This window comes from Diachasma alloeum, unplaced genomic scaffold (assembly GCF_001412515.2).
Source record: "Diachasma alloeum isolate Michigan unplaced genomic scaffold, Dall2.0 Dall_scaffold_00891, whole genome shotgun sequence".
NCBI classification, from domain to species: Eukaryota; Metazoa; Arthropoda; class Insecta; order Hymenoptera; family Braconidae; genus Diachasma; species Diachasma alloeum.
In genome coordinates, this window is record NW_021681012.1 from 156,606 (window position 1) to 176,315 (window position 19,710).

The 19,710-nt window shown below is 38.1% G+C and overlaps 1 protein-coding gene across 1 annotated transcript; it reads right to left on the minus strand.

Moving 5' to 3' along the window:
- Positions 1-927: 927 nt before the first annotated feature.
- On the minus strand, positions 928-14,833 carry LOC107045219 (odorant receptor 46a). Its single transcript, XM_015267405.2, has 5 exons — positions 14,466-14,833; positions 12,883-13,266; positions 11,638-11,842; positions 2,498-2,653; positions 928-975 (listed from the first exon to the last, which is right to left on the minus strand). The coding sequence occupies exons 1-5, from the start codon at positions 14,831-14,833 to the stop codon at positions 928-930; spliced, it is 1,161 nt and encodes a 386-aa protein (XP_015122891.1).
- Between the last annotated feature and the right edge of the window lie 4,877 nt (positions 14,834-19,710).

A 19,710-nucleotide genomic window follows, 5' to 3' on the forward strand; every position in this document is an offset into this window, starting at 1 on the left:
TCTCCCTTCGCGAGGGGAAACATTACACCATTATTAGAATAATAGCTGCATGAATAGTTTATAATACAGGACAGAAAACTCTTTCTTCCACCAATACTGACTTATTCACTTCTTACAACCCATTATTTATGAATAACGTGTGTCACTGTATTCTTTCGTAATTCCATTTATTCTTTGCGTGACTGATCACTTCTTCGAAAAAAGGCAGGAGGGCGGCTGAATTACCTTCGGCCTTCGTGAAAAAAAAAGAATTTGCGGAATTATAGGCAAGAGAAGACAATTCGGTAGCCAGAAAATAGGAAGGATCGATGTGGAAATTATTGGCTTGTGACTTATTCAGAGCTTTCTTTGTCAGTCAGAAAGCAAAAACTGAAATGATGGTCACCTGCGATAAAGGAGTCAGTATATTCTTCAGAAAATTTGCGTTTCTCCAGTGATTGATTTAAAACGCAATGTCTTGAATCATAAATATTGTTGGAGAGATGAAGTTAAAGTGCTTCTATGTCATTCTCACGAAAGGAAGGTTTTTCAAAGAATCACAATTGCTGTTGTACATGTGTATATCATCCCAATTCAAAGTCCCAATTAACAATCACTGACATTCTTCACTTGATCTCAAAGTAGGGGAGGGTGGGGCAAAACGGCCCCCCCTTCAATTGTCAATAACTTGTGAATGACATTGTGAAAATTCCCAGTTTCAACTTCATTTTGAAGATAATTTTTCATTCTTCAAAACGAGCTCTAACTCATCCCAATCGGATTATTGAATCGGAAAATATTGACCATTGAAGGGGGGCCGTTTTGCCCCATCCTCCCCTAACTATTTTTACATGCGATGCTGTACAGCAGGGAGACAATATACTAGCTCAATGATGATTATAGTACCCTGTTTGACCGGAATCACTTGCTCTTCGAAGTCCCAGCATTTTACGATTTTATTAGAACGCTGAATGTGCTGTACGTCACCTTCATAATCTGTCGACAATTACATAATCATTGAGGCATATGCTCAAAAAAATTACTTCTGATCAGTAGAAAAAGTACTTTTACCCAGTACCAGAGGGTTTGTGGGGAAAAGGCAAATTTTGTACTTCCTCGAAGTCACAAAAGAATTGGATGCTTAGGTACTGGCGAGAAGTACCTCGGTACTTGTCACAAGTACTTTTGCTACTCGGGACAAGTAAAAAAAGTACTTGTACTGAGTACCTAACTCGAGGGGCTATTCACAGGCAAATTGGGTGACACCGCGATTACAAAATGTAATCGATTACCCAGGATTACGGGACTGATTACACTGATTACCATTCGCCTATGTGATAACTGTGATTACCAAGAGCACAGAATGTGATTAAATGATTACAAATGATTTCGTCGATTACATTCTATGATTACCAAACCTCCGTAATCATTGAAATCACAAAAAATGGCCTCTTATTAAATATGAATTGATGGAATAATTAATTATTAGAACCTGCAAAGAAATGAGGAAGGAGGGGTGGGAATTAGAACAGAGGAATGCAGTTCCATCACTCCATCTAAAAATTTGGGCATTTATAAGTGCTATCAGCAAAATAAATTTACTGAATATCTACCATTGATGGAGCATGAAACTTACCAGCAGATAATTCAAAGATAATTCAGTCGTTGGTTCTCCAGAATAAGAAGAAATTTTAACTTTGTTGAATCAATTTTCTACGGACAAATGCTCTGTGCAAAACGCATTGACTATGCAAGGTTTTAAACCATAAACATCCGGGATTCTAAGGAAAATTGATCCAGGGAACTCTGAGACTTACAGTTGGTGAAACTGACGCGCTCGAAAATTCAAAGACAAAATTCACGGTCTCACTAAGAGCAACTACGAAAGATTACACTGATTACAAATGAATACCACTTGATTACCAAATCTTGATTACAAATATGGTAATCATGTGATTACAATGATTACATTGATTTCACGATTACACTTGTGAATAGCCCCTCGACCTGACTGGTTCTGTTCAAAAGTACCGACAGAACTCAATATGAACTAGCAATAGTACTCAAATCCGGTACTCATAATTTTTTTTAGGAATTCATTCAAGATTACAAATGAAGATCCAAATGTTGAAGCACAAACGAACACACAGAAAAATCTGAAGGTAAAATACGTTTGTGAAATAGTAATTCACGTTTTCAAAAATGTAATTTACGATTTTCTCAAACGGGTAGATTACACTTTTCAAATCGTAAATTACGGTCAGAATAACGTGAATTAAGATTCCCAAAAGTGGAAATCAATTCGGTTTGAAAAGCACCCATAAAAATCACAATCTACTGATTTTTTCCTACAAAATATCTTCTCTGAATACTTGTATTTACAAAAATGCACAAGAAAAATCATCTTATCCGTCGATAATGTTCGCTTTTCTCACTTCCTCCAAGTACCGGTCGGTACTGGTAAGAAGTACTTTTTCCTTTGGGTGATACGCAATCATGAGCGCATGAATAAACTCACATTTTTTAAGGAGTCAACAGAGAGGATGAACAAAGGACTGCAGGAGAATTTCATGGAATGCTGCATCCTGTGAATTACCATCGTGACATCTCGCACAGTTCCCGCATTCAGGGAATACCATCTCGATGTGTACAGAGAGTTACCGATATTGGCGCTCTATTTAAGAATAATTTTATCGTCATCCACCATAGAAAAACAAAAAATATATATAATATAGGCCAATTTAATAGATTCTTGGAATATATAGAAGATTTATATAAAAAATATATAAAACATATAAAATAATATTAGGTGTGTGAATATGACTCCGCCCTTTCCCAACAGATGTCGTTTTTAGTATTGCTTACGTGCACTAATAAATGGCAACACTTGTATTCGATAGTACTTTATGTCAGCTGTCAAACGCACTACGTGACATTTGGTTGAAATGTAAGCAACAAGTGTTTTTACCTCCGTGACAATGTCGGTTTTTGTTCCAAGTAAACAGCATTTGCGGGAAGTGTTATTACACTATTATATTGCAGAGAAAAGTGTAGCGGAAACTCATCGTTTGCTTGTGGAGATTTACGGTGAGCATGCTCCATCTAATACAACTTGCAAGGAATGGTTTCGACGATTTCAAAATAATGATTTTGGCACTGAGGACAGAGAACATAGAAAACCACCAAAAAAATTTGAAGATGCTGAATTGGAGGCATTATTGGCACAGGATTCTTGCCAAACTCAATCAGAATTGGCTGCAGCATTAAATGTTGAACGATCAACTGTTGCAAAGCGTTTAAAAGCAATGGGAATGGTTCAAAAAGTTGATAACTGGGTTCCATATGAATTGAAAGAAACAGACATGGAACGTCGAAAAACAATTTGTGAAATGCTACTTCAAAGACAGTAAAGAAACGGGTTTTTGCATCGAATAGTCACAGGAGATGAAAAATGGATATATTATGAGAATCCTAAACGCCAAAAAGAAATATTCACAGTGCCAAGGTTATGCTCTGCATTTGGTGGGATCAGAGAGGTGTTGTATATTATGAGTTGCTCGAACCCTCTCAAACTATTAATGGAGAAATTTACCGACGACAACTAATGCGTTTGAAGCGAGCCATAGAAGAAAAACGACCAGAATGGATGAATAGGCACAGTAAATTAATTCTTCAACATGACAATGCCAAACCGCATACCGCTCAAGTTGTAAAAAGATATTTAGATGGACAGGACTGGGAAGTGCTACTCCACCCGCCATATTCGCCAGACATAGCTCCTTCGGATTACCACTTATTCCGAACACTGCAGTTAGATCTTACGCGAGAACGGTTCACTTCATACGAAAGTATCAAAATTTGACTTGATAATTGGATCAGCTCAAAAGACCAGGATTTCTTCAGGCAAGGAATACGTAAATTACCTGAAAGATGGGCGAAGGTTGTAGCTGCAGATGGAGCATACTTTCAATAAACTTTTCTTTAATTTTCTAAACAAGCAAATGTGTTTTATTTGAACAAAAAAGGGCGGAGTCATATTCACACACCCAATATTATATTTCGCCGTCTCGTCCTCTAGATCAAGTGTAGTCATGTTATCCTACTGGTCCTATCACAGTAATTTTAGAGAATTCCAGAAAACAAATGTCACTTCACGGGGAAATTTTTTCTGATGTCTCACTGTCGGGTTGGGGAGCTTTTTGCAATGGACAACGCACCAATGGATGGTGGCGATTGAATGAAACCAAGTCTCATATCAATATCTTGGAAATTCGAGCAGCTTTTCTTGCGTTACAACATTTTGCTTCTGATTACCACGATTGCCAATTATTATTACGCATTGATAATACAACAGCAATCTCATGTATTAATAAATATGGTAGCATTCAATTCAAAAAATTACATGAAGAAACAGAGAAAATATGGAACTGGTGTGAAGATAGAAATATTTGGGTCTTTGCGTCATACGTAAGTTCTGCGGATAACAAAGAAGCTGATTACGAATCTCGTAAATTGCAACCTGACACAGAATGGGAATTAGCAGATTGGGCTTTTCAAAAAATTTGTGAAGTGTTTGGGAAAAGGAATATTGATTTATTTGCTTCCTCCGATAATTTCAAGTGTGACAAGTACATATCGTGGAGTCAGGATTCTCACTCAGTAGCAGTTGACGCTTTTACCGTAAATTGGTTTGATCTGGAGTTCTATGCTTTTCCACCGTTTTCAGTTGTATCCCGAGTGCTACAAAAAATTATGGAAGATAAAGCGACAGGCGTGGTGGTTGTGCCTTTTTGGCCCTCTCAGTGCTGGTTTCCACAGTTTATGGAAATGTGCACATCAGAACCAATTTTCTTTAAACCACGAATGGATTTACTTTCTTTCATTTATAGCAGAGAGCACCCCCTTCACGCGAGCCTTACCCTGGTAGCCGGGAAATTATCAGGATGGCATACTTGAGAAAGGGTTTCCCAGAATCAGCTTTACCAATGGTCAGCGCTTCGATAGCTTCTGGTACTTTGAATCAATACAACTCAGTATGGAAATATTGGTGGGAATTTTGCCAAAAGAAGGATCATTCTGCATTCGAGACAACAGTCACTGAAGTTTTGGATTTTTTATCGCAAAAATTGGACAGTGTCAATTCATATGCATCACTGAACACTTATCGTTCGGCGTTATCTTTCATATTAGAATTGGATCTTGGAGAAAATTCAGCAATTAAACGTTTTTTCAAAGGAGTTAGTTCGGTAAAGCCTCAAAAAGCGAAATACGATTTTATGTGGGATCCTAAACCAGTGCTCGTGGAACTATCAATGCTTCATCCATTGCCAAACTGGAGTTTCGAACGCCTATCTAAAAAACTGATTGTTCTGTTAGCATTAATTACCGCTCAACGAGTTCAGACTTTGTCGCTTATTAACATTGATAATATTAGGGTAACAGAAGAAAAAATTTACATTGTTATTACTGATCGTATCAAGACTTCGCGACGTAACCACCCATAACCTTTACTTGAAATTCCATNAAGTATCAAAATTTGGCTTGATAATTGAATCAGCTCAAAAGACCAGGATTACTTTGGGCAAGGATNCACTTGCAAGAAACCTTTCAAGACTGCTAGCAAACAGACGTTGAGTAAATGGATCAAAGATTATTTGAAAGAATGTAATATCGACCCACAAATTTATTCAGCACATAGTACTCGTCATGCAGCCACGTCCAAGGCAGCCCAAAGAGGGGTTAGTGTAGAATCAATTAGAAAAACTGTAGGTTGGTCGCAAGAATCGCAAGTTTTTGCCAGGTTTTATAACCGTCCACTAATTGAATCTCAGAGCTTGGCTAGAGCCATTGTAGGCGCGTTCGAAAATGAAGATTAATAATGTAGACGTCTTTAATTTGTAATACAAAAAAATAAATAAATTTGAATGTTTAATTAATAAAATTAATTGTTATGATAAATGTGGTCTTCAAATTGTCTACTCCGAATAACTACACTTGATCTAGAGGACGAGACGGCGAAATATAATTGTAAGATTGAACGAACTTATCAAGTGAAGTTCAGTCACAATTATGTGAGCCGTCTCGTCCGAATAGATCAAGCCCTCCCAATTGTTTACCCGCCCTTTGTTCAATTTGAAGAATCTTTCTGAAATAATGACGTAGAAAATAGAGGACTATCGGCATGCCAACCCGTGAAGAGGCATTTGTTTTCTGGAATTCTCTAAAATTACTGTGATAGGACCAGTAGGAAAACATGACTACACTTGATCTATTCGGACGAGACGGCTCACATAATTGTGACTGAACTTCACTTGGTAAGTTCGTTCAATCTTATAATTTTATTTAATTTTTTTTATACAAATCAGACCAATTCCATACATAAAATATATTATTTTCAGAATATATATTTTTCCGTATGGGCAAACGTATCAGTGTTATATCCAGGAATAGGTAATTTTTCGAATTGGCTAGATTTTTTTAATGAAATTTTTTCACATATGGATAGACAGAGGAAAGATTTCGAAGAGACATACGCAATCATGTTTTAATAATTAATTCAATAATTCAGTAGCGAAGTGGTAAAACTTAATAATATACTATTTATATACTAATAATAATAATAATAATAATAATAATATTTATTTGCCAGATAGTATGGCCTTTTATGGCCTTTTACAGTCCCTTCCCAATTGTAATACAGAATATATATATGTTTATATAACCCTTCATGGGTGACCAGGTACAGAAAGGTTCTCAGCACTAGAACTTACAAAGGAAGGTATTTGTATAGTTAAATTGCAATGAGTTAGCACCTAATGACCATTCAGTCTCAATCACCACAATCTTAACTTATATCCTAAATCACTTCCAGCCTCATGCTGCAGTCGTGGAGTCCTCCCCAAGTACTTAAACTCGTCAACAACTTCAATGGCTTTCCCCTTGTATTCCCATTTTTCTCGCTGCAACTTCTTCCCCCCGTTCTTAAATATCATTATCTTAGTCTTAGTTTCACTCACAGTCAGTCGGTTCCTATCTGCGTGGTTTTCCAGCCGTTTCAGCATCTTTTGCATGTCCTCAGGATGCTCAGCTACAAGCGCAACGTCATCCGCATATTTCAGGCAGAAAATCTTGGCTTTTCCAATCCAAGCGCCACCCAAGCCATTTCTCTCCCATTCCTCGTCGATGTCATCCAACATAATATTAAAAAGCAGAGGGCTGAGGGGGCAGCCCTGTCTGACTCCTGTGCTCACTTGGAACCTATCCGTGGCTCCCTCCTCAGTCATCACTTCACAGGTGGTGAGCCTGTAAATCTCCTGGATCATCGCGAGCATACGACCTCGTATTCCCAATTTCCGCAGTTTCTCCATGAGTAATCCCCTATCCACCCTGCCGAAGGCTGCTTTGTAATCCACAAAAGTAACATACAACCTTCCCCCTGGGGTCTTCAAACGGTTACTGATGAGTGAGTTTAACGTGAAAATGTGCTCCCTTGTTCCTCTCCCGGGACGAAAACCTACCTGGCTCTCGCGCAACAGTTTATTCTTTTCCACCCAGAAGGAAATCCTTTGTGCCATCATATTGGTGAGTATTTTGTATCCTAAGTCCAATAGGGAAATTCCGCGATAGTTCTTCGGATCATTTTCATCTCCTGACTTGTAGATGGAGCAAATTCTGGCCCCTTCCCATCCTCCTGGGAGTTTACAGTCCTGCCAGATTTGGTTGATGGCAGCCAGCACACTCGGGAGCATCTCTTCTGGGACAACCTTGATGAGTTCAACTGGTAGTTCATCTTCACCTGTCGCCTTTTTATTTTTCATGCCCTTCAGCGTAAATTTCAGTTCCTGGAGGGAGAAGTCCCGGTTTAGGAGCTGTTCCGTCTCTTCGTCCTCTCCCGTCAGTTTCCCTAGCACACCGTCTTCATTCTCAGCTGCTGGGAATCCACAGGGGGTGATTCCCCCTGTATTGCTCCCAATAAGGTCGAGTAGTGCCCCAACCATCGCTCCTTGGTGATATTCTGCCCTCTCTTCGCCTTTTTAGCTCTAAATTTGTTGATAGCCAGCCACCACTCTGCCAAGTTGGAGCTTTCTTCAACTTCCTTCAGCCTCTTTTCGATCCAGGCAAATCCCGCTTTTTCAGTGGTGACCTTCAGCTTTTTTCTCTCAGTGCTTAGTACTCGCTTGTTCCGCTGGGATCGTACTCTGAGGAGATTTTTTAGACAGTTTCACACTCTTTTTCTCTGCAGTTTTCACTCCTTAGTAAACTAGCTGGGCTCGCCAGTGTACTTTTTAGGTTTTCTGATCATTCCTGCTCTGTCAGCGGCAACACGGATACTTTCTTTCACCTTCTCTCAAGTTCGGTCGTCAGTCCCAGCCGACGCTCTCTGGATCCATACCTCTTTAAGCTCTTGTTGGTAGATCTCCCGGTGCTCTGCACTCCAGCGCAGCCTCTTCGCTCTAGCCTCATCTGTCTCTAAATGTCTCTCAGGCTGCTTTCCCTCTGTACTCAGGCCGAAAGTCACAGAGAGATGATCGGATTCTGTCCTGATGACCACCTTCACTCACTCTACTCTCGGCCCATCGAGGGTTTCCATCGTCAGTACCAGATCCAGAACTGAACAACCCCCCCCCCCCTCCCCGACTAGAGTCAGCATGCCCTCTTCATCACCTTTGGCTCTCCTGTTCTCTATGATAAGCCCAAGTTCTTCACACAGTTTTAGAAGTTTCTTACCTTCACTGTTCAACTCTTGGTCATAGGACATTCTTTCCCGTAACGCTTCTCCTCCCCACTCAGAGACACCTTGTTCCGTCCCAATCCTGGCGTTCAGGTCTCCGACTACTATCACAGAGACACCTTCATCACTGGCATTTAGTACGAGATTTCTTATGGCGTTTTCCACTTTTGGTATGCCTACGTTATTGTAAACTGAGATAATATATACATTTTCCTCCTTTGAAGCCTTCTTAAGGACCAGCCCCTGATCCCAATCTTCCACCTGCCAGTCGTTACGAATGCTTTTCCTTATGCCAGCAAGGTGTCCGCCACTTCCTCGCCCTTTTCGATTGATTCTTATTGCGGGTTTCGCAGACCACTCGTGGTCCTTGAAGTTTTTACTCAGTCTTTCTAGTACTCTCGCTTGACTTTTTTCTTCCACCCAGGTCTCCTGAAGTGGAATCACATCATACTTAGATAAAAAGTTCAACGCTAACCACAAGTTTTTGCTCCCGGCGATATTCCATGTGATACAGTCAATACCAGCCACGTCTCCCCCTAGGAAAGGGCCGCTGCTCCAAATTCCCTCTCAACTCGTTCCACACGTAAAGGTTTTCCTGGTCCCAAATCTTCATGTAGCCTTTCCTAACTGTGCCGTCATTACAAGCTCTTCCGCCAATAACCAATCCTGTACCTCCCTCTCTCGGGGAGTCCAGTCGTCCTCGATCCAAATATCACTACCTTTCAGCAAATATTTTCTCCCCATAACCACCTTCTTGATGTCCATCGATTTAAGAGTTGCCACGAAGCCCTCTCTGGTCCCAAACATTCTGGTAATTTTCGGGTCAATATCAAGGCGTTCTCTGACCATGTTCTCCAGCTCTCGTCGTGCCATGCTAGTACTACCATTCAATCCTTTGATCAGGATATTCTGACGTCTCCTTCGCCTCTCCGCCATTTCCCAATCCAATTGAGCTCCTGGTAGAGATAGCGGCCGGGTTCGCCTCTGTGATCGATTAACCTGTTCCTCATCTCGAAAGCCTGCATCGTGATCTGAGTGGTCTTGGCCATCCTCAGGGCTAGCTTGCGGTGGGGCTGGATAATGCTGCTGACGATAGTCCCAGTCGTTCCAGGTATTGGAATGACTAGGAGGGTCGGCCCTCTACTTTTCCGTAGAAATTCCCCCCTGCTGGCGTGGGTGTGACGCGCGGCTACCTGTGTGCTGGTTGTGTGTTGGGATCTGTCGGTCGTGTGCTCTTGTCTCGTCTGGTGCTTGAGAATATGTTGGATATGGATTATCGTCGTGGGTGGGGGGTTTCCACTGGTTGTTTCCACCAGGGGCTGCAGTATTCCAACGTGTGGTTTGACGCTTCTTTTTCAAGGAAGTACCATCACTAGTGTCTGGGATTTTGTTCCCATATGGTATGTAATTGTTGTTAAGAACGTTGATTTTGCGAGCCTCATGTAGCTCCTGCTCTTTCGTCTGAAGCTGATGCCTGAGATCCTCAAGCGTTCGTTTCTCTGCCAGCCACCTGTTTTTCATTTCCTCAACCTCTCTCACCCTTAGATGCTCTTTCTTCTCCAGCTCAGCCCTCGTCCACTTCAGCTCACCTAAAATCCTCTCCTTATCCGCTAGGATTTCTGCGTGGATCTTTCTTGACTTGAAAATGAATTTTTGTACGTAGCAAAGCTCCAGCTCGAGTTTTTGCTCTATTCTTCTTTCGAACCCATCAAGGCATTCTTGCATCCTACATTCCGTTACAGGGAGTGCCACCGAGGTTTGTGTACCTACCTCATGATGGGTGATGATGCTTTTGTTGTCCAAACCTTCAGGATTCCCCTTCTCGTCGTCTCATCTCCTAATCCGGGGTGTGCCCTCATCCAACGTGGAGTAGATCGGCGTTAATGTTGGTGCCAGTGGTGACAATGTCCCTGGGCTTTCCCCAGATTGTTCTTGCTCCTTGGCCAGTGTCACCAATGATTTGAGGATCACCTCATCCTCCTCGTCCAGGGAGGCTTCATCGTCGCCCTCCTCATTCGCTTCACTGTCACCGTGTACGCACCATTGAAAGCTGCCTCAGGCTCGTCCTCCTCCTCTGAGTTCTCATACTGTCGGGTGCTCTGTCGGTTCGACACCGAATAAACGAAGTTCACTGGGGGAAACGCCCCTTCAAAACTCTCTCGGTCTTCACTTTCGAGTGTTTCATCCTCGTGTCTGTCCTTGCCCTTTAGGAACTCCTCAATTCTTGGGGTCCTGGTCTCAACCGTTCTCGGTTTCTGGACTTTGCTCGTCGTCACCCGAGTTTTTCGTGAAGTCTGTTTACCTGTCTCGATTAGTCTTTTTTTCTTGTTCTTGCTGCCAATCGGCCTCCCTCTTTTCTTTTTAATCAGGGCAGCAGGAGCCCCAGAGGCTCCATCAGCGTGCCTCACTGGGGTTTCCTTCAGCGTCGATTTTTCGTGAAATGTGCTACCATCCCCAATCTGGATTTCACTGCTTGAAAGCCTTTTATTCTCCTTCGCATTGGGCGTCCCCAAGCCTACCGTCTCCTGTTGGGACATTCTAACCTCACTCCCTCTCGTTCTGTTATCCGACCAATTTACTCTGGGCATTTACCACCAATACCTGGGATAACATTCCCTGATTCACACTATATCGTTACCTTGGAATCGAAACAATTATTAATGCAAATTACGGTGTGATTCGCGTTTATTTCTGTATAACCCGGGTTCTATAATCCCGTGCACGTGTTAACACGCCTATCAATTCTCGAAGCATCACTATTTATATACTATTTTTGTAGCACTCAACCGGCTCCACAAAAATGGTAATGACAAAAAATTTTACTATCTCCTTTAAATTCCGAGATATTCATTGAAGACTGGTCAATAGTCAAAATTGACTTGTACCGTTTTACCACTTCGCTACTGAATTGATTATCCCTCACTCACCTCCAAGATAACTTCATTACCGTACCAGCAGTAGAAAAACGTCTGTGTAATCATGCTTGTGCAGTACAAAATCGTGAAGATAATCTCCGGATTATCAAATTCCAAATTAACTAATTTGTAGGCAGTCACGCATATTACGAACGAGCTCACCGAATACTGAACAAATATCACATATATTATAATATTGTTGAAAGATTCGGCAAACCTGAAAGGCAAATCCTTCATCAATGCATTCGTTACAGTTAAAAAAAATCCATACAAAAAATTTTACTGGAGAGCTAGCAAATTCGTTGGAAAATTCTTTTGGATTTCTATTGAACTTTTTATTAGTCTTCAGCCACAAATATTTTATAGAAAAAATCAATAGAATTCTGTTTTTCATAGAACTGAGTCTATTGAGATATTTTTTGTAAAAAATTTGTCGCCTCAACCCCGACGACGATATCTCGAAAAATTTCAATGGGATGGTATACCCATATTTTGTGGGATCTAGATAGATGCCATCAAAATGCATATTTAAAAAAAAATTGAAATCGGACCAATAGTTTTTGAGATATTGAGCTAAAGAGTTTCACATACAAAGTCGAATATCTGCGAAACTACTGCTCCGATTTCGTTCATCCAGAATCCCAAACTTTGTTACCATAAGACCTAAAATCATACTAAGTTTCAAGTTTCTACCTCGATCATCCTTTAAGTTATCGTGCAAACAAGCAGTTTCAGCGAAAAAAATGACAAAAACAAGAATAAAACTACATTGCTCAGGGTGTAAAGGTCTTTTTTCAATCCAATTAAATAGGTATCATCATGATGAGTATTTTGAAAAAAAAATCGATTCGCTCGAATGGTTCAAGAAATATCGGAAAAAAAAGATTTTCGAAGAACCGCTATATCTCAGGAATCGCTCAACCGATCGAGCTGAAATTTAGCACAAATTTGAGTCACAGTAGTACCAATTGGCAGCCAGAATTGCAGCATCTTTGCCTCAATCATTCTCAAGTTATGGCGACAGTTCTGGACATATGAACACACATGTACACACATACCTACACACATACAGACATTTTTTAAAAACATCATTTCTTCACGTTTCATGACAATTCTAGGCATTCTCACCCAAAATTAAGAAATCGAAAAAAATCACGATTACAAAGCTTCCATTTGGAAGCAATGGAGCATAAAGCTAATAGATTTTTCCATAAAATTTCCCAGGTATTTTTCTATGAAATTATATCAATTCTCAACTGTTGCAGCAGCTGATGGTGCCTTATAGAATTAGTAACAAACTCCTTCTCCAACATTTTCTGATCAACAACAGCAACTGTCGTCACTCTCACGTTCAAGAGAGACATCTCAGAATTCCTGTACTGAAGGATCTTCAGCTGGCTGCACAGAGTGAGCATGACACCAACAATGAAAGTGTCGTAAGAGGCATGGATCATCCCAACGTAGACCAAGCCTATGACTTGATGCATGTAAACGGGCCAATAAGTGTAGCCATCAGCATAGTTGAATGGAAGCCACGCTTTGAGCGGTAGCGAACGCTCCGGAATATGCTTCACTGTCGACGTTAAAACCATGGTAACACACGTGGTCTCGAAAAACAGACAAAGGAATTTCGTACGGTTCCTTAAACACCACGATTAATGGATCATTATCACTCGAAGAGTCACGCACGAAAAAATTTCGCAGAAAAAAAGTAGCGAATTTGATAGAAAATTCTATTGGATTTCTATTGAAAGTTTTATTAGGTTTCCGCCGATTCTATTGACGAATTCTGTGGTTTTAGTCCACGTTTTTTCTATAGAAAATGTCTAATAGAAGTTATTTTATAGAAAATATCAGTTGAATTGTATTTTTTTATTCAACTTTTTCTATTGAGACGTTTTTTATGGGAATCCCGCGACATGAATCTTTCACGTTTTTCACTCTATTTTTCAATAGAACATTCCTATTGAAGAGAAATGCGCAGACAAAATGCAGAAATTTTCAATAGAATCAGCCTAAAACTAATACAAAGTTCCACAGAAAGCCAATAGAATTTTCTATAGAACTTTTATTAAAAATTCTATTAGTTTTTCACTGATTCTGTTAAAGAATTCCGCAGATTAACTGTGTTTTTTCTATAGAAAATTGGTAAGAAAAGCTATTTTATAGAAAAAATTGAGCCGAAGAATTTCTGTAGAAAAATCAAAATCTCAATTTTTTCTATAGAATGTTTTCCATAGAACATTCCCATTGGAGAGAAATGCGTAGATAAGATGCAGTTTTTTTCAATAAAATAAGCCGAAAACTAATAGAGAGATCAACAGAAATCCAATAGAATTTTCTAATGAACTTCTATTAAAAATTCGATTAATTTTTCTCCGATTCTGTTAAAGAATTCCCCAGCTTGACTGCGCATTTTCTCTATAGAGAATGTCTAAAAGAAGCTATTTTATAAAAAATATTACTTGCATTTTATTTTCCTATTTAACTTTCTCTATTGAAACATTTTCTATAGGATTACCTCGACTCGGATTTTCCAAGTTTTTTTTCACTCAATTTTTCTTTCTTATCCATTAAAAAAATCAAACAAAATCACTTGAAAAAATTGAGCCGAAGAATTTCTATAGAAAGTATTTCAATAGAAACAATGGTACAGAAAACCCAAATACTATTCATTTTTTCTACAAAATATTTTCCATTGAACAATTCAATTACAAAAAAGCGCAGATAAGTTGCCCGAATTTTCCAATAAATCCAATAGAATTATCTACCGAATTAACTAGATTTTCCTACGAAAATTTTTTCGCACGCAACTCCGCAAAATTACCAAGATTATTCACCAAATTCGTCGATTGCACTTCTCCTGTATCTCCTTCTCAGCTTGACTCTTGATCTGACAGATGTCGGCTTCCAACAATCCCAGCAGTTTCACAATATCTCTACGTTTTTCCAACAGATTGAAAATCTTGCAGCCCAAATTGAAGACTGTAGCGGACGTGTAGATCGACTCGACAAGCTCGTTGATATTTCCAATTGATCCAAATACTCCGATAAATTGGAAGCTGAACATTGAATAGAGCATGACTGTCACGAAACATGCGTAGGTCTTGTATAATATTCTTCTCCAACCGGACGGCCATTCGGGCGGCAGCCAAACACCGAATCTGGTGAAGATGTGAAAGTTTGGAGACAAGGCTGTTACGTTCATATCTGGTGGATGAATTTTTCCTAGAGGGAAGGATTGCGAGTGACTGCGGAGTCAGCGGTGGGTGGGAGCTACTTCTCTGGTGGCATGAGGGCTCTAGAGTACTCCTGAATGATAGATGGAAGCGTTTATCCGTCGATGGAAGTCCATTTCCCTAAACGGTTATTCGTTATTCATGCATAGGTCTGTCTGGAGTTCTTTGTTGGAAAAGTAACGATATGTTTTCGCGGGGGAAATTATAGGGGGGCGAAGGAGGACGATGCAGCGACATGGTGAAACATCATCCTGGACGCAATATCCGTCAGTTCATTTTCAGAAAGTTTCATAGAAAAACCCAACGGATCTGCCAGAAAATAGAACTTTCTATTAGTGTTTAACCGATTCTCTTGAATAAAAATGTTCAGTGGAAAATAAGATGTGGCAATTCACTGAGAGAGGGTATAGGTGGCTATATGGATATCAAATGCCGGGCATGCAATGACACAGTAGAATCATTGGAACACGCTATAAGCTGCGAGTTGATGATGATGGTGGTATCAGATAGAGACTGGTGGTCAGGCTGGAGAGGAAAAACAAACTAAAGAAGCTGGAGGAATATTTTCCACACATGTATTGGTTTCTAATAAGTTGAATCGGAAGTTATTTGTCAGTGATAGGGAAGGGGCTATATGGACATCTGGAGTAGAATGGACACTCGAAAAATTTGCAAAATAGAATTTTTTTTTTAATATTCTAATTTTCGAAAATTGTTTCATTGGCCAATAAATAATCGAATTTTTTAAAATTACTTTTTGGCAAAGTTCACAACTGAAAAATTATTGAAGATTAGAGTACAATGGGCACCCGAAAAAGTTGGTCCTTTTCAACTATTAATCAAGAAAATTTTTAACGGACATTTTCCAACAGAATCGTGTCGGCATCTTTTTATAGAGCGAAATTAGATTTGGAAGGGATATTAACAAATAAACTTCAACTCTATTAAAGCTTGAAATATAGAGTAGCTTTGGATTTCCTATCTTAGTATACTAAAATAACTTTGAAATTATTAATTTTTTTCAATAAACAATTGCGCGCCCTACACAACTAATCTTTTGTCTATTTGTAAAATTTGTAAGATGGCTACTTTTCTACTTACAAAGGAAATCACCATAAAACAATGGGGGGAGGAAAGGATACATGAGCAAAGAAAAATTTGGGCTTCACCCCCTCGACACAAGTCAACAATAATTTTTTTTTCGTGTTTCAGAAATTGAACAATATTGTTGAAACATAAAAAATTGAGGAAGAAATCAGTTTCCATTTTACCCCATTTTTCCTTTACCTTACAATTCCTACGACGTAGTCTTAGAACAATTTGTTTTTATAACCATCAAATGAAGTCGGAACAATAGATTTGATCCACTTCAAGTCATTAAATCTGGTATCTATTTTGCCACACCTTCCCTTAAGTGCTAAGAACTGATAAAGTAATTGAGATGATTGATAATTAGATTGATAATTATAATTTGAATGTCAAAGGTGGAATCAAAACAATTAATCTCCTGGTTTTCCAAGTCATTTATTGTTTTTCGAGGTTTTTGTTTAATGAAACCAATACTTAGTATACCCTAAAATCAATGAGTATTGAACAATGAGTATTTATCCGTGAAACAAAAGTCAAAACACTTTTTATTTGCAGATTTTCAATCATCCAATTTCTTCATTGAATCGACTAGGAAAAGTTCAAAAATGAAGCATAGTCAGTCAGCGTCTTTCGAACGACACACTGCAATAATTGCTTTTTTTTCAACATTTTTAGGAATGAATAATAAAAATGGTTCAAACTTCCAGAAACATATTTTTTAGCCATGAAATTGAATTTTGGTGAAATTCTGAAAAAGAGACAAATTTGTTACAATTCTGAAAAGAATTATTTTTAGTGTGAAAAATTGATTACTATTGAATTATTTAAATAGAAAAAGGTCGTCGTCTTCGAAAATCATAATTTTCTAACAATTTCATTAGTCTGNGAAAAAGGTCGTCGTCTTCGAAAATCATAATTTTCCCACAATTTCATTAGTCTGCTCCGGAAAGTCGACTTTCATTTTTTTTCAAGATAAAAATGTTCTCTAATAATTATGAGTAAATAGCAATTATAGTATTAGAAAAAAAATTTAAATTTCATGGACAGTTCAGTAATAATTTTCAGGCAAGAGACATTTAATTCAGTTTAAGAGAAAAAATTCGTGCAATTCGTAATTTCACTGAAAATCTAATGAAATTCAACCCTCTTGAACAGCATGAAAAGAAGAACTTTTCAAGTATTCAAGTTACTTGAATTCTCAATTAAAAGATGAATTTTCTGAGCCAAATTACTCTGTATTTTCAATTGATAAACAAATTATAATCGTCCAAATCATTTAGGTCAGAAAAAATAGAGTGATTCAACTTTCTTAATATTGCGTTTACTGGAGTTTTCTTCAAACAAAGTTGATTAGAATCAATAAGTTATAATTATGAGAGACTGACATTTTTTACGTTAAATATAGAAGAATCGGAATGCAACACAATGAAAATGATAATCGATTGTTTCACTTTGAGCAAATAGTAATAATAATTAAATTCAAAATTTCTGATATGATTTTAAAAAAAGTTCCGACTTAATATTCCATAACAGTAAAGAATAAATATGATGATACTTATGTAACATTATCTGAATCATTAACGTGAATTTCAGATCCTCGAAAGAGGACAAAGCAGAAGTCAAACTATCATTTTAAACTTTGATTTTTAATCAGGTGATGATATTCTAAGCGCGGAATTATATTGGTGATATGAACAGCAGATTAAGTGAATTACCGAGTACACCAATTATAAAAATTTATAACAGTGTTGGCACGCATTTCTACCAGAGTATCAACAAATATTGAATTCCGGAAATTGACTCTCTGGGTGACGTTCGAGAAGAAATTGGATTGTAATTATGATTGAAATTTTATTCAGTGATTAGCACATGAGCAAGTCATTTATTGTAATATGAAAAATTAATAGCTAATAAATTGAGACATATTATTTCCATCAGTTGCATTGCTTTTTGCAATCAGAATGGTTATGAACAATGAATTGAAAAAAAAGAATATTGAATCTCATAGGAAAAAGGACATAATGAAAGGGAGATCAACAAGATCGAGGGTGGCGCTATAGTTTATTTTAAAAAGAACATACACTTAAGGATATCCTTCGTTCAAATTGGCAACTTTTTTTCAAGCAAGATTTCAGTTTTGTCGAAAATCTTGCCGTCCCCATACTTTTTCGGATTTTTCATTATTGAATACATTTTTTCGGGAATTTCTTCAATGAATATTGTGAACAATATTTTATTCAATTTCACACTTGACTCTCGTTGGTCTAACCTCTAATGATCATACGGCAACACTGCACATGTGTTGTATATAACCTCGTAAATTCGGTCCGAGTAGTCACTTGAGCGGACTATTGCCAGACGTTAGGAACGCACGGATTCAAACCACCCAATATGGCCGTCGTACCAATCAAGAAGCTTTTAATTTGATTATTTGCAATTATCTGTCTGGAAACTTATGTTTTTTAATGTCGCAAAAAAACTAGAGAGTGTAACGAACAAAGTCATACACGGTTATGTGTACGAGAAAATGCTTTAAGACTATGAACTATTGGATTGAAGGTGGGAGTATACAGCTCTTATGGACGCAATGTATTAAATTTCATTCTTTCAAAAATCGTTTTCTCGAAAATATGTTCGGAAAATAAAGTTTATACTGCGCCTAAAAAATACTCTTGGTCTAGTCTATAAACTCTGAAGGGGATTTCCCCCAGAAAAAATTGCCTGAACTACTTGGATATCCTTAAAGTCGATAACTATATCTCGTAAGTAGTCTGTCACGCTTATTCCTCATTGGTTCCAGTCGTCTGAGGCGGCAAATTTAATTCATGATTAATTTAATTTTGATTTTCAATTATGATTGTTACAATTACAGGGCGCTATAGCGCGTGTTCGGTCTCGTACTAGAAATTGAGCAAACGCTAAAATTGTGACACTGTGATATTATCATTTGTTATTACATATTATTGATATAAAAACAATTTATTGGAGAGATTTTTCTTTGGCTTGTGTCGACGTAAAACTATAATAACAGTAGCATTAAGGAAATAAAGTATTCTATTCTATTGGTCAGTGGAAAATGTTGTATAGAAAAAATCAATTGAATTACATTTTTCTATAGAAATTATAGTATTGAAATATTTTGATTTTTTTAAAGATAGAGATGAGAAATAGTAGTATTTATTTTTCAATACTGTATTTTGCCAGTGGAGTCATTCTCAGGCAATCCTTATTAGGTTTCAATTATGTCAATTATATTGTTGTAGAAGATGATCATGTTAGTTATGACCTTGAGTGAACTCCCTCAATAATTAGCAACATTGAAAAATTAATCGAAATTTTCCTCTCTAGAAAATAAGAAATGCAGAAAAAATGAATAATGATTGGAGAAGTGCATGTACAACATAGTCATTCTCTACGAACACAACATGATTGTTATAATTCAGTAGCGAAGTGGTAAAACGGTTTAAGTCGACTCATCTCCCAGTTGAGTTTTTGCGGAATATTTCCGAATCAAAGGGAGATAGCGGAATTTTTGTTATAACCTTTTTTGTAGAGCCGATTGAAAGCTATAACAAATGTGTTAGAAACGAGACTAAAATTCCAGAACATTTAACTTGAGCACCATCGGGAACCTTCGGTTGAGCGGTCAGACGATCGTGAAAACCCCCAAATTTATTCTTACATCGCACCTCACCGAGGACAGTAGCTTTTTGAACCTCACCTAGCTCACTAGTAGTCAATCACCAGTCTTTGTAAG

What these genes read in the sequence shown, in the direction of transcription:
- LOC107045219 (XM_015267405.2), bottom strand. Translation starts at nt 14,833, where the DNA reads ATGAACGTAACAGCCTTGTCTCCAAACTTTCACATCTTCACCAGATTC. An exon ending in AAGTGCAATCGACGAATTTG is followed by an intron (nt 13,267 to 14,465) that starts GTGAATAATCTT and finishes GTGGTGTTTAAG; the next exon opens with GAACCGTACGAAATTCCTTT. An exon ending in CACCATCAGCTGCTGCAACA is followed by an intron (nt 11,843 to 12,882) that starts GTTGAGAATTGA and finishes TTTGCCTTTCAG; the next exon opens with GTTTGCCGAATCTTTCAACA.